Source organism: Ornithorhynchus anatinus, chromosome 1 (assembly GCF_004115215.2).
Source record: "Ornithorhynchus anatinus isolate Pmale09 chromosome 1, mOrnAna1.pri.v4, whole genome shotgun sequence".
NCBI lineage: Eukaryota > Metazoa > Chordata > Mammalia > Monotremata > Ornithorhynchidae > Ornithorhynchus > Ornithorhynchus anatinus.
This window is the reverse complement of record NC_041728.1, coordinates 97,682,927-97,697,320: the sequence shown is the minus strand read 5'-3', so window position 1 is coordinate 97,697,320 and position 14,394 is coordinate 97,682,927. Positions and strand designations below refer to the sequence as shown.

Sequence of the window (14,394 nt, the reverse complement as noted above, 5' to 3'; positions counted from 1 at the left end):
GTTAAGTGCTTGTTATGTGCCGGGTGCTGTACTAAGCGCTGGGATAGATACAAGCTAATCAGGTTGGGCACAGTCCCTAGCTCCATTTTACAGATGAGGTAACTGAGGCAGAGAGACGTTAAGTGACTTGACCAGGGTCACCCCGCAGACAAGTGTTGGAGCTGGGATTAGAACCCAGGTTCCAAGGACAAGTAAGCAGAGTGTCATGAAGACCATGCTGATGTTCACAAAACACCTAAGAGGCAGTATAGTCAAATCGTGTTACACTCTCGTTAATGTATGGTAGCCCTGCCATGTTTTTGAAAAGGTAAGATATATATCCTAGGATGAACTGCTTTTGCTTTCCTGGAAGTTAGTTCGATCAATTTGATCTTCAGCGGGGAATTTCTGTCATCATTCTAATGTCCTACCGTATTTTTATGGGGGAAAATTATTGGCTGTCCTTGCAGGTGGATATCTTCCTCCAGAAGAAGTGAAAGAAAGATTTGACAGCAACTGTATTACACCAGTAAGTAGTTTTGTACTCTGCTGGCTATTGGTAACACTTAAATGGCAGGTTAATTTATTTTTCTTCTATCATTTTAGGGAACAGAGTTCATGGACAATCTTGCTAAATGCCTTCGCTATTACATTGCTGATCGTTTAAATAATGAACCAGGTTGGAAAAATTTGACGGTAAGTTTCACATTTGGGTGCTTCAAGAAGATTAGGGTCTCCTGTGCTGTGACTGGGCAGTGTACGTATTTTTTCCATAATAATAGATTAGTGTCAGACAAAAAGAAAAGATCATGGCGTTATTGAAAATGGGGTGCATTGCGTGGCTTAAATCTCTGTTTCACTTTGAAGAGGTAGATTTTCTTCTATCACCCAAAAGGAGCTGCGTTTTTTAAACATCTGGGTGTTAAGTGAATGATTTTAAGGAAGTAGCCAAAGGTGAAATTGGGAGTGCTTTCAAAAATGCTTAAAATTCTGATTAATTTTAATTAACATTCAGAATTACTCAGAAATTATTTGGGGTCTTTAATACTGGCTTATAAATAAGTAGGCTTTCTCCACCCAGAAGCCTAAAAACTTGGCCGGGTGGTGGTAACCTAGTGAAGTTTTACATTAATTAGTTGTCCGCATATAAATACTGTGGACTTACACTGGCTCTACACTTTGGTAGGTCTGTCTTGCAGAGTATCATTATTGAATAAATACACGGTGTTGAAGAGCATGAAGTGATGTGTCCCCAGCCTGGAACTCTTCTCCCTCTTTCCTGCCTCTCTCCTATTCCCCAAGGAAAAAAACCCCCCACCAAACAGCTTACTTCAAAGCCCCTGTAAAAGCCCACTTCCCCTAGGAGATCTTCCCTGATTAATTCACAACACGCCGGTCATGTCAACCCACCAACCCCATCCATAGCACTTAGTCATTCCTAGTCTCAGGGCTTATGAATGTAGGCATATGTTCCATATATACACAGTTTTTCCAGCAACTGCATTCTGATACATTTATTCTTCTTGCTCTCACTATTTGTAAATAATACTTATCTGCCCACTGCACCTAGAGGGAACGGATTGCAAGCTTCTAGAGGGCAAGGCTGGTGTCTGCCTATTCTGTTGTACTCAGTTCACAGTAAGCACTCAATAACTAATCAAATAAATAAGCAAATAAATAAAAAGCGATTTATTGACTGATTAAAAGTGATCATCTTCCTTCTGTTCCACAATTTTTATTACAGTACTTCACAATCAGTAGGCCCTCAATACCATTGTTGATATCAGTGATGCAATTGACAATATTATTTATAAGATGGACAAATTAATTTTGTGTGATTGGAACAGTAATCAGGTGTCATCTTAGGTTAAGCACACTGGAGCAGCCTGAATATGGAAGGCAGTGATCCTTTTCATGCGCTGAGAATAAGTGTTTCGGTTGACGGCAGCAGTTTCTGTTCTTACCTCTCCTGCTGCCTTGTTTCTTGCTGGACTCTTGGAGAGGCAAGAGCTCTGAGAGCCCGACAAGAAACAAAGCAGCCGAAGGAAAGAATCTAAAAACCGCAGCCACCAATGCTGTGGCTGCTGTAGCTTCCTGGAATTCTTCTCTCTGCAAAGGAGCCCAGCCAAAAAAGAGAAAGATACGTAACTGCTTTAGGAAGAGCAGAGAAGGATATAATCAATGGAGTTCACTCTCCTTGGCGGCCATATGCTGCCTCTGGCTTTTGGCTTTGGCAGTTGTGGTCTTATTAGCTGAAGTGTCTTCTTACCTGCGCTTGGCAGCTTCTGCTGCTGCTCATGCCAAGGTCGTGAATATCTGTCTCCGTCTCTCCAGCCCCTCATGTAACGAGGACACAACTCCGCTAGGTTACCTCGTTTCTGACAGTTTCAAAGAATGGTCAAGGTCGTCTCTGTTAACAGGAAGATAAAACAGGCGTTACTTTACATTATAAATATACTGTTTTATTTGACAGGTTATTCTATCTGATGCTAGTGCTCCTGGTGAAGGAGAACACAAAATCATGGATTATATCAGACGGCAAAGAGGTAAATTCAACCATTTGATTAATATTAACACTTCCCATCAAAAGAGAATCTGAATGCCTGAATGCATATGGTTTATTTGTTTTTTTTTCCATTTTGTTTAGCTCAACCTAATCACGATCCAAACACTCATCACTGTTTATGTGGAGCAGATGGTGAGTCTTTTTATTAAGAATATATTTATTTCTGATGTTTTAGGTAATTTTTTTTTTCAAGTAGGCATGAAATTTTAATTGTCTTTGTCTTTAACAGTGAATAACATTTTAAGTAGTACTCTGTTTTCTGAAGAGAGTACAGAACAGAGATTTTATTTCGAGTTTACCATTTATCTGTCCTTCTAAATGTTTTTCGATAGATGCACCTTCAGGCCATGTTACTAAAACTAATGCTCTTTCCTCTTGAAAAACTCTCAGTTCAGATTTAAGCCTGGCAGACTTCTTTCACCCTATTACACTGCCCCTTTTCAAGAACTCCTTGTAAAAATCTATGGTTCCTTGTTTACTGACAGTGGTGCACATATAGATTCTGCAAAATATCTTCACTGTCTACTAAATTAAAATTTTCATTACTCAAGAGTCACTGATAGTATAAAAGTATTAACACCCTATAATTTGCCGTTCATGCCATTGAAATGTAGACACAACCTTTAATCCTCCCATTATGACTTTTTCTAATTCATAGCTGATCTCATTATGCTGGGACTTGCCACACACGAACCAAACTTTACTATCATTAGAGAAGAATTCAAACCCAACAAGCCAAAACCTTGTGGTCTGTGCAACCAGCTGGGACATGAGGTCAAGGACTGTCAAGGATTGGCAAGAGAAAAACAAGGAGAGGTAATTTCATTGTGAATCGCGGTTTTATTATTTTGTACTTGCGAGCAGGAGGGTTTTATTGGACTGTTTTGAAGAAGAAGCACGTTTCTCATGCAGGCAAAATCAGTTCTAGTCCAGTGGTATATATTGAAAGCTTCCTATGTGCAGAGCACCTTACTAAGCACTTGGGACAGTGCTTCAATCCAACAGAGTTGGCCGACACATTCCCTGCCCACGGGTGATCATTGACTTACCCCGTAACGAGTTTAAGGATCCCATCTCATAACCAGTAGCTGTGGCAGAGTGGTAGAATTGGCCACAGAGACAGCGTAGAAGAAGGAGAGACACTGAGAGATGGGAGCCGAGAGTGATCAGCAACTCTTGACAACCAACCAAACAACATCCCGGCTCTATTAAAAATCCCCTTGATCCCCTAGGGTTCTTCCGAAACCCATGTTGAATTGCTACAGCCAACTTTCGTGCTCATCACGTTAAACTCAGATAAAGCCTGATCCTCAAATTATCCGTCGATTTGTAGGAGCTGTTAGTCTAGGTTTAAGATGGCCCTGAAGTGAGTCCATTTTCTTGCCCAATTCCTTTGCAGTTTGATGAACTTGCTGATAGCCTTCCTTGCTCTGAAGGGGAATTTATCTACCTTCGGCTAAATGTCCTCCGTGAGGTATGTAAGAGGAAAATGAACCAATTTAAATAATGTGCTTTTTAATAGGATTTACTAACTTATAGTATGTTTTGCTGACCCTGGATTTTTGTTGCAGTATTTGGAAAAAGAATTAACTATGGCTAGCCTACCATTTCCTTTTGATATTGAAAGAAGCATTGACGATTGGGTCTTCATGTGTTTCTTTGTGGGGAATGATTTCCTTCCTCATTTACCATCCTTAGAGATCAGGTACGTATAGCTCCTTTGTGTTACACAGGTAACTTTTCAGCATCGAAAAAAATCATATTGAGTACATACCATGTCTCCCTTGCTCTTAGGGAAGGAGCAATTGACCGTCTCGTTAACATCTACAAAAGTGTGGTGCATAAAACGGGGGTAAGTTCAAATTTAAATGGTTTTAGCATAGTGTTTTTGGTGTGATTCTGAGAAGAGAATTCACATGTGTGTTTATCGTTTACAGGGTTACCTCACAGAGAGTGGTTATGTCAATCTACAGAGAGTACAGATGATCATGCTGGCTGTTGGCGAAGTAGAGGATAGCATTTTTAAAAAGAGGAAGGATGATGAGGTAAATTGTTTCTATTGCGGTAGCTAAAATGGCTCATGTATTTAATAGAATGTAATTATCCCATGATCATACTTTTAACCTCTGAGTGCATTATTGTGCTGCCTTAATTCATCAGACACTAGTGTAATAGAGAGAGCAATCGGTGCAGTGACACTTTATAAAGGTCATGATATTCCTATTTGTGCATATGGCCAACTATGCTTAAGAGATGACCCTTTATTTTCCCCTTTCTTTTGTTTTGTTAACTGAAGGGGCGAGGAGGAGAGGGGAGAGCCAGTTGAAGCACCTAGCTCTTTCAAGGGTGTGGGAGAAAGGCCGTCGGGGCCAGGGAGCTGCTGAGAGAAAGGCCGAGGACTGTGGCTCAACTCTTAGGGGAAGCCCAGAATACAGAGGGCATTGGGCAGGATTGACAGACTGGGGGCCATGGTGGTGATTTGGATGGAGATGAGATAGAGAATGGGCAGTGAAGCCACTAAATTCCCCCCTACCCCGTTGCCCCGATCCGCTCCCTTTGCTCTACCCCCTGCCCCACAGCGCTTGTATATATATGTACATATTGATAATTATAATTTTATTTTTATTACTGATGTGTATATGTCTATAATTCTATTTGTAATGATGCTATTGATGCCTGTTCACTCGTTTTGATGTTTGTCTGCCCCATTCTATACTGTGAGCCCATTGTGGGCAGGGATTATCTCTATTTGTTGCTGAATCGTACTTCCCAAGCGTGTAGTACAGCGCTCTGCGCGCAGTAAGCGCTCAATAAATACAATTGAATGAATGAATGAAAGAGAGATCCCAGGAGGGAGTCGAATGCAGGCCTGGATCAGGGGACTAAAAATTACAGTCCTTTAGCCCCTGAGGCTCATGCTGGGCAGGGAAGGTAATACCAACTCTTGTTGTGCTGTACTTTCCCAAGCACTTAGTTACAGCGCTCTGCACACAGTAAGCACTCAGTAAATACCATCGGTTGATTGGTTGAAAAGGTGGCAGTGCCAGGGGTCAGCAGAAGCAGCAGCAGTTGGTACAGGGACGGCAAGTTAAGTCCTGAGGTGTAGCCATTGCAAAAAGACGGGACTCTATTGCTGGTTTTAGGATTGTAGAGAACCCTACCACTGGCTCCATTTCAAACATTTTGCTCCCTGTAAATATCATCATCATCATACTGTTTACTATGTTTCAGGCGATGTTCTAAGCACTGGAGTAGATAAAGCGTTTCCTACAGAAACACTCTGAGCGTGTCACTCCCCTCCTCAAAAACCTCCAGTGGTTGCCTAACAACCTTCGCATGAAACAAAACTCCTCACTCTTGGCTTCAAAGCTCTCCATCACCTTGCCCCTTCCTACCTCACCTCCCTTCTCTCCTTCTACTGCCCACCCCGTACACTCCGCTCCTCTGCCGCTCACCTTCTCACTGGGCCTCGTTCTCGCCTGTCCCCCCGTTGACCCCTGGCCCACGTCCTCCCGCTGTCCTGGAACGCCCTCCCTCCTCATGTCCGCCAAACTAACTCTCTTCCCCTCTCAAAGTCCTACTGAGAGCTCATCTCCTCCGGGAGGCCTTCCCAGACTGAGTCCCCCCTTTCCCTCTGCTCCCCCTCTTCTGCCCTCCCCCCCGCCCTCTGCTCTTCCCCCTTCCCCTCAGCACTGTGCTCATTTGTATATATTAATTACCCTATTTATTTTGTTAATGAGGTGTACATCTCCTTGATTCTCTTCATCCTGATGATGTTGTCTGGTTTTGTTTTGTTCTGTTTTGTTCTGCTGTCTGTCTCCCCCGTTTAGGCTGTGAGCCTATCATTGGGCAGGGATTGTCTCTACCTGTTGCCGAATTGTACATTCCACGCGCTTAGTACAGTGCTCTGCACATAGTAAGCACTCAATAAATGCTATTGAATGAATGAATGAATACAAGTTAATCAGGATGGACACCGTCACCGTCTAAGTTGAGCTCAGTCTATATTGGAGGAAGGAGGATTTAATCCCCATTTTACAGATTAAATAACTGAGACACAAAGAAGTTAAGTGACTTGCCCAGGATCTCGCAGCAAGCAATTGGCAGGCGCAGAGTTAGAACCCAAGTCCTCAGACTCTGTCCCGGGCTCTTCTAACTAGATCATGTATTACAGTACATAATAATAGCACAAATTTTACTACTCCTCTGAACACGGGGGTTTCAATCTTGGAGAAGCAGTGTGACCTTGTGAAGAGATCAAAAATCTATCTGGTGGTGTTTTTTCACTTTGTTCTGTTAAAATCCTGGCTGCTGAAGTCTTGCTGAATTCCAGCAGGTAGCAACTTGTTCATAAAGCCTCTAGAAAACTCAGGTAGTGATGGACAAGATTCAGTGCATATATTTTGAAGAGGTCATCGATGATTAGTAAAAGGTCTGACTGCACTAAAAGCCCGTCATTGAGCAGGGATTGTCTCTATCTTTTGCCGAATTGTACATTCCAAGCCCTTAGTATGGTGCTTTGCACATAGTAAGCGCTCAGTAAATACTATTGAATGAAATCACAGTCCCTTTATTGCTCTTATAACTCCCAGCAGCTCCTCCGTTGCCCATTAGGCTCAGGTTGTTTGGTAATTGGGTGCTGGGGCTGCTCATAGCTTGTGATGCACTCAGGCTGGGATATCCAAAGAGGAATGGAGAGACAACCGCCCCTTGAGCATCCAACAAAATTAATCACAAAGGAGGTATTAATGGGGCCGTGAGGACTGTGGTCGTACATGATTCTAAGTTTTCAAGCTGAGATCTCTTGGGGACTTAAGACAGTAATCATGGAGTGAAAAAGCATATTGAACAACTACTCTGAATGACCACATTCCTTAGAAGTAGAAAATATGCCACGCTCATCAACCCGCTTCCCTAAGAAAACAGTTTTGCCATATAGTGGTTATGAAATGGATTTTCTTTTTGCTCTGGTATTGTAGTGTCCTATGTGTATACTTACATATATATCCTTAATTTATGTATATTAATGTGTCTCCCCCTGTAAACTCGTTGTGGGCTGGGAACATATCTGCCAACTCTGTTATATTGTTATAGCGTACTCTCCCAAGCACTTAATACAGTGCTCTGCACACATTAAGTGCTCAATAAATATGACTGACTGGTTAGAATTTAATAGGCACTGGAAATATATTTGGCATTTAAAAGAGGTGGGTTTTCAACCAAAGACTGCATCGTAAAATCTCAAAAGCTTCATCAGAAATGCCTCCTCTCAATCAGTGGTATTTATTGAGTGCTTACTATGTGCAAAGCTCGGAACTAAGCGCTTGGGAGAGTATCATACAAAAAAATTAGCAGACACTTTTCCTGCCTGTAATGTCTGTCCCCTGAACTTTCCAATCACTCCTCCCATTTTCTCTTCCTTTCCCATCCTTCTCAAACCCATGCACATATGAGTAGCTACAAACAAAACTTGGCCAAAGCAATCACTTTTTTGTGACTTAAAACGGAATTCTTATTTCTACCATAGTGGCCATCCCCCATTACAGTGTTTTGAAGTACCCTTTGGAGTTTGCGATCAGTTTGGAGAAAATGGTTAAATCAATAATTAGATTTGATAATAATTGTGGTATTCCTTAAGTGCTTGCTACGTGCTAAGCATTATACTAGATACGGAGGTAGATAGAAGATCACCAGGGTACACACATTCCTTCGTGAGGTCCACAGACTAAGTAGAAGTTAAGACAAGTATGAATCCCCTTTTTTCGGATGAGGAAACTGATGCCCCGATTTTACTGAGCTGTTCTCCTTGTATGCAGATGATTTTAGTGACATGGATTTTTTTGTTTCTTTTAATTTTAAATTAATAGAGGCAAGAGGGGGTGGGAGAGACTTTTTTTTAAGAAAAAATGCAAATGCTTTCCATTATGTGATAGTTCTGGGCAGGTAATACAGAAAAGAGATCGGGATATTGCCCAAAGGTAATCATCATAAATAATATTTGTTCTTTTGCTTATATTCATTTGCTTGTGTTCTGTGGATTTTTTTTTTTTTGTTTATATATCTAGATTTGGTCTTCCTTAGTAGTTTTGTAAGCCTCGAGGAGAGGGTCTGTCTCGTACTTTGATTCACTCCGGATTTGCATACAGTGGGTGCTCAAATTATGTTGCCTGACAGACTGTGAACCTGTTGTTGGATAGGGATTATCTCTATTTGTTGCTGAATTGTGCTTTCCAAGCACTCTGTACAGTGCTCTGCCCACAGTAAGTGCTCAGTAAATATGATTGAATGAAGGGATTGCTTACCGTCATTAGCGTAGGAGCAGCGTGGCTCAGTGGAAAGAGCACGGGCTTGGGAGTCAGACATCACGGGTTCGAATCCTGGCTCTGCCACTTGTCAGCTGTGTGACTGTGGGCAAGTCACTTAACTTCTCTGTGCCTCAGTTACCTTATCTGTAAAATGGGAATTAAGACTGTGAGCCCCACGTGGGACAACCTGATTCCCCTGTGTCTACCTCAGCACTTAGAACAGTGCTCTGCACATAGTAAGTGCTTAACAAATACCAACATTATTATTATTATTATCGCTTGGAAGCATAGAGCAAAAGCAGAAGACACAATCCCTTCCCTTGAGGAAGACCAAGCAGGGGAAAGGCGAGAACACAGATGCGATTTACAAGCAGACGCTTGGTTTGTATCCACTCTAAGGGGACTACTAAAGTATGAATTGCCTGAGCAATTATTGGAAGCCTTATTTTATTACCTATTTTCCCTTTTTCCCCAGGAAAACTTCAAAAGACGACAGAAAGAAAAAAGAAAAAGAATGAAAGTAAGTTTTAATGGATTCCTCGGTCATTCCACGCTTTTGTCTTGGGGATCAGCAGAAGACCAAATGTGAGAGTCAAAGATGACAGAGCCGGGACGGGGATAATGGTGGTATTATGGAAAGAGATAGGAAAGTGCAAGGGAGGAGTGGGCTTAGGGAGAAAAAATGAGGAAACTCATTTTTTTGTGATACCCAAGAACAGTTTTAATGCTGTGTGATGCCTTTTCTTAGTCTAGTTGTTGGTACTTGAAAATATATCAGCGACTTCCCAAGAATATGCAGTTCACATCAGGTCCAGCATTTTAATTGACATGCCACTGGATTAGCTTGCCATTTTCTGAGGGGAATGATGGAAGACCTTGGTGGTGGCAGAAGCTGCATATTCAGGGAGGAAGGGGCACAATCCCACGGAAGATGAGTTGCAACAGGGATCCTATTATATGTTCATCTAGGCCAGATCCAGGGGAAGTAAATGATGCTAAAGTTAATCGAAGTGGAATTACTCCCCTTCACTCTCCCAGACAAGTCTGGGTTAGTTTAGCTCCTTTTGTAAATCGTTCATTAGCATTTATAGTAGCAGTGCTTATGAATAAAGTTGGGCTCTTCAGCCAGTAGAGCCAAGTAAGTCATTTTGGGTTACCAGAGATTGGCTCAGGAGAGATCTGTTGTCATAAAGACGGTTCCTGGCGTACGGCCGCTTTCTTTTTGCATTACTGCTGCACGTGGATTTTTTTTCAGCGTGCGCATGTTCCTCTAGCCTTGAAAGCAAACACGAAATCGCAGAATACTTTCTGACTTTCAGTTTTCTCTTACAGATGTCCTTAACTAGCAAATCCAGGCATAAATTGTAATCTAAAGTTGTAATTTGTTTTTGACAAAAAATAAGAATTTCCTCACCTTCCACCCTGGCTTTGATATTTGTTTTTTTCTGATTAAGAGTTGGTGTTTTGGTTATCCAGAAATGGTCCTTCATTTATTTTGAAATTGAAGATAAATCTGGGGAATTTATTTAAATAAGCCAAGACAGTATTATTTCAATTTCAGCATGTTTTAGAGTTGGTCTTTTTTTCCTCTAGCCGTGTTTGCTTGCCCATCTCGATTTCTCTAACTCTGTATTTTCAATGATGCTAGAGGGATCATCCAGCTTTTACTCCTGGAGGAATATTAACCCCTCAACCCCTGGGTGCAAAAAATTCGTCTGGTTCTCAAGTAGCCAGTAATCCGAGGCAAGCGGCCTACGAAATGAGAATGCAAAATAATTCCGTAAGTGGCATATTATTTTCCGTATTGGTCTGTCGTTAATGTGTGTCTAATTGGTAATGTTCAAGTAAAATACAACTGGTCACACCATCGTGTGTAGAAACACTATGTACTTATTCATTTTTATTTATTGACTGCTTTCTGTGTGCAGAGCCCTGTACTAAGCGCTTGGGAGAGTACAAAACAGCATGGCCTAGTGGAAGGAGCACAGGCCTGGGAGTCAGAGATACCTGGGTTCTGATACTGGCTCTGCCATTTATATGCTGTGTGAGCTTGGGCAGGTCACTTAACGTCTGTGCCACAGTTACCTCATCTGTAAAATGGGACTTAAGACTGTGAGCCCTGTGTGGGAAAGGGACTGAGTCCAGCCTGAATTTCTCATATCTACCCCAGCGCTTAGTATAGTTCTTGGCACATAGTAAGCATTTAAGAAATACCATATCGTGGGGAAAAAAGGATCTGACAGTCTAGGGGGGAGACATGAAAATAAGTTACAGTTATGTACATAAGTGCCATGGGGCTGGGAGCATGATTATCACATGCTTAAAAGGTACAGCTGTAAGTGAATAAGTAGAACAGAAGGGAGAGAGAGAAGCAGAAATGAGGCCTTGATCGGGGAAGGCCTCTTGGAGGAGATGTGCTTTTAATAAGGCCTTGAAGGTGAGGTGGTTTCTATAAAGGAGGAGAGAGTTCCAGACAGGATGTGGACAGGGGGTCGGCAGTGAGAAAGACAAGATCCACGTAAAATGAGTAGGTTGGTGTTGGAGGGGGCGAAGTGTTGTGGCTGGGTGTGTAGGAGATCGGCGAGGAAAGGTAGGAAGGGGCGAGCTGACTGAGGGCTTTAAAACTGAGGGCAAAGAGTTGGTTTGACATGGAGGTGGATGGACAACCACTAGAGGTTCTTGAATGGAGCGATGTGGACCGAATGCTTTTTTTAGAAAAATGATTCAGGCAGCAAAGCGAAGTAAGGACTAGATGGGGAGAGACAGAGATAGAGAGATGGGTCAGAGGGCTGATGGAGGCAGAGTGCTATGGGTGACTGATGAGATGTCATGACCCTCTGGAGAGGTGGGGATTTGTTGAAGAAATCCAACTAATGGAGGAGGAGGGAGGTGTTCATGGTATAAACCTGACTGAAAACTTCCCTGACCGCCATAATTGACTCATTGACTACCCCATCTAGACTGCTTGTTCTTGGGTCCAGTGTCCTTGGGGGAGTTGGAAGGAAGAGAGGAATATGGTTTGGCATTTTTGGTGGGGAGGAATTTTCATTTGCAATGGGGTAGGGTGGTGGGGGGGGGTGGACAGAGAATAATAATAATAATGTTGGTATTTGTTAAGTGCTTACTATGTGCAGAGCACTGTTCTAAGCGCTGGGGTAGACACAGGGGAATCAGGTTGTCCTACGTGGGGCTCACAGTCTTCATCCCCATTTTACAGATGAGGTAACTGAGGCACAAAGAAGTTAAGTGACTTGCCCAGAGTCACACAGCTGACAGAGCTGGGATTCGAACCCATGACCTCTGACTCCAAAGCCCGTGCTCTTTCCACTGAGCCATGCTGCTTCTCAAGAACAAACACACAAATATGATAGTCTTACGCTCAGTTAACTTTTTCAAATAGTAGGAACTGGGTAGATGTAAAAGTAGGAACTAGATTGTAGGGGAGAGTGCTAATAGAGTTGCATTTGTTTTTAGAAAATCAACCTGACCTTCCAAAGAGTCAAAATGTTTCATTTAAATAACTGAAGTTAATTGCATCTCCTTGCACATGTCTCCTGTTTCTCTTTCCTAAAAGCCCTTTTGAATCCTCTGTCATTCTTTAACACTGTCATCTACCCCAAATAACCTCTCCCTTTCCTCCTTTCCGTTGCAAGTTTTAGTTCTTAGCATGGCTGGTCTACATAGCTTTTGAAGTTTGTTTTGAGCTTCCAGCAGTTTGTTTTAGCAATGTCCTAGTCCTTCTTACCTTTCAGGAATGAAAAGCCGTAAGTGGAGGGCCAGCCTCCAAAGTGAGGCCCTCCAAACCACCAACAGTTTGGACCTGCCTGTCTTTTAATAACTGTGCTTATTTACATCACTTGTGAGTGGAAAATGTAATTAAAAAAAAATTAGGATCCAGATTTCCCTAATGTTTATCATAACCTGTGAATGTTGACAGCATAATTAGAAATTTCCCACAAGGTCCCATCAGGGAAATCCAATTCAAAAAACATGCAATTCAGTATCACCCTAATATTGATTATTAAATATATTGTTTTCTTTCACTTCTCTCTGAGATCTCTGATTTTCAAGGTTCTCTATCAATTCAGTGGTATTAAGAGCTTTGTGCAGAGAGAACACTGTGTAAGGTCTTGGGGGAGTACAGAACAGTTGATAGATAAGATTCCTGCTCTCAAGACCCTTATAGTCTAATAGTTCGCTGTCTGGTTCATTTATAGATTATCACACACTCACCAAGCTTTTCTTATATAGTCCTAGTTCATTTTGGGCTTTGAGATATCACTGTGCCGGGGAGGGAAGGGGTGGTTATTATTTGTTTTTGTGGGTTTGTTTTTTGTTGATTTTTTTTTTCATTTGGAAGACTTGGGGTTGTTTATTTTTTTGCCACCTTAGTATTTTGAATTTATAGTTTGGATTTCTTTTTTGCCCTCTCAGAGGTTGTTCTACAAGATTCTGTTGTTTGGTTCTTACATGGATTTTTCTAGTTTTTTTCAATGTTGAAAAATAAGTGTGTACTTTTAAAAATTATCAGATGCCACTTCTGATCCATTTCCTTAGAAACAAATGAAGCTGTATTTTTTTCCTGGGTGTAGTGTAAGAAAGAATCGTATAGTAGATTGAGTTTGTCATTGGAGACATCTTGGATTTCAGGTTACATATCGACCTAACTTTATATTAAACTTCAGCCTATCTAATTTTATTCTAATAGAGAAATTTCATTCAAATGATCCTATTGTGTTTTTGTAAAAAGCTCTTGCAACTGTAAAGACTAGAAGAAAATAATTTTAACCTTCACAAATTCAACACAGACAATATTGGTTAATAGGGGAAACTCCCTGAAAACAAGTAAACTATTCAAAGCATTTTGGTGTCTCAGGTTTGTTCCAAAACATGTTATTCTCTTACTTCAGGAACTCTTTAGGTTTAGCATTTAAAGGGAAAGAAGTTCAGTCAGGGTAACATTTGTGGTTTGTGTTCTTCGTGCAAGTGAATCATATTAACTTTTGAAATGGTTCTTTAAGAGAAAATACTGTTTTGTTTGCTTGTTGGACAACCTGAGCTTCCTCTGTAATGAGAGCTGTAATATTGCAAGTGATGTAAACCATATTGAAAATCAGTAATCAAACCCTTTTCTTCTGTTGTGCCATAATTTTGTCCCCAGAGTCCTTCAGCATCTCCCAATACTAGTTTCACTTCTGATGGGTCCCCGTCTCCAGCCGGAGGAATTAAGCGGAAAGTAGAAGATAGTGACAGTGAACCCGAGCCAGAGGATAATGTCAGGTGAAGCCATTTTTTGTAGCACTTTGTTAGCAAATTGCTGAAATAGATGCAGTCTAATTAATGCCATTTAGCTTAGAGCATCAGTGCCTTCAGATGCGTTTCTGTGATCTTTTTATCCACCAGTAATTAATGTGGAGGGTTAGAATATTCAGTAAATTCCAGTGAGATGTGTAAGCTATAGCTGTTAAATCTAAGTATCTAGATTAGTATGCGTGCTGGTTTCTGTCCTCCAAGCCACTTCTCCCTTTGAGACCAGGCACTAGA

The 14,394-nt window shown here is 41.5% G+C and overlaps 1 protein-coding gene across 3 annotated transcripts in view; it reads left to right on the top strand.

Moving 5' to 3' along the window:
• XRN2 (5'-3' exoribonuclease 2) overlaps positions 1–14,394 on the top strand; it is a 78,608-nt gene that overhangs the window by 23,551 nt on the left and 40,663 nt on the right. For all 3 annotated transcript variants that reach the window (XM_029061832.2, XM_029061831.2, XM_029061830.2), the window contains 12 exons: positions 450–508; positions 586–675; positions 2,453–2,525; positions 2,627–2,677; positions 3,204–3,361; positions 3,945–4,019; positions 4,117–4,250; positions 4,340–4,397; positions 4,483–4,590; positions 9,326–9,370; positions 10,499–10,630; positions 14,012–14,130. In XM_029061832.2, the coding sequence (XP_028917665.1) occupies positions 450–508; positions 586–675; positions 2,453–2,525; positions 2,627–2,677; positions 3,204–3,361; positions 3,945–4,019; positions 4,117–4,250; positions 4,340–4,397; positions 4,483–4,590; positions 9,326–9,370; positions 10,499–10,630; positions 14,012–14,130 (1,102 nt within the window). The remainder of the gene's footprint in view (positions 1–449; positions 509–585; positions 676–2,452; positions 2,526–2,626; positions 2,678–3,203; positions 3,362–3,944; positions 4,020–4,116; positions 4,251–4,339; positions 4,398–4,482; positions 4,591–9,325; positions 9,371–10,498; positions 10,631–14,011; positions 14,131–14,394) is intronic.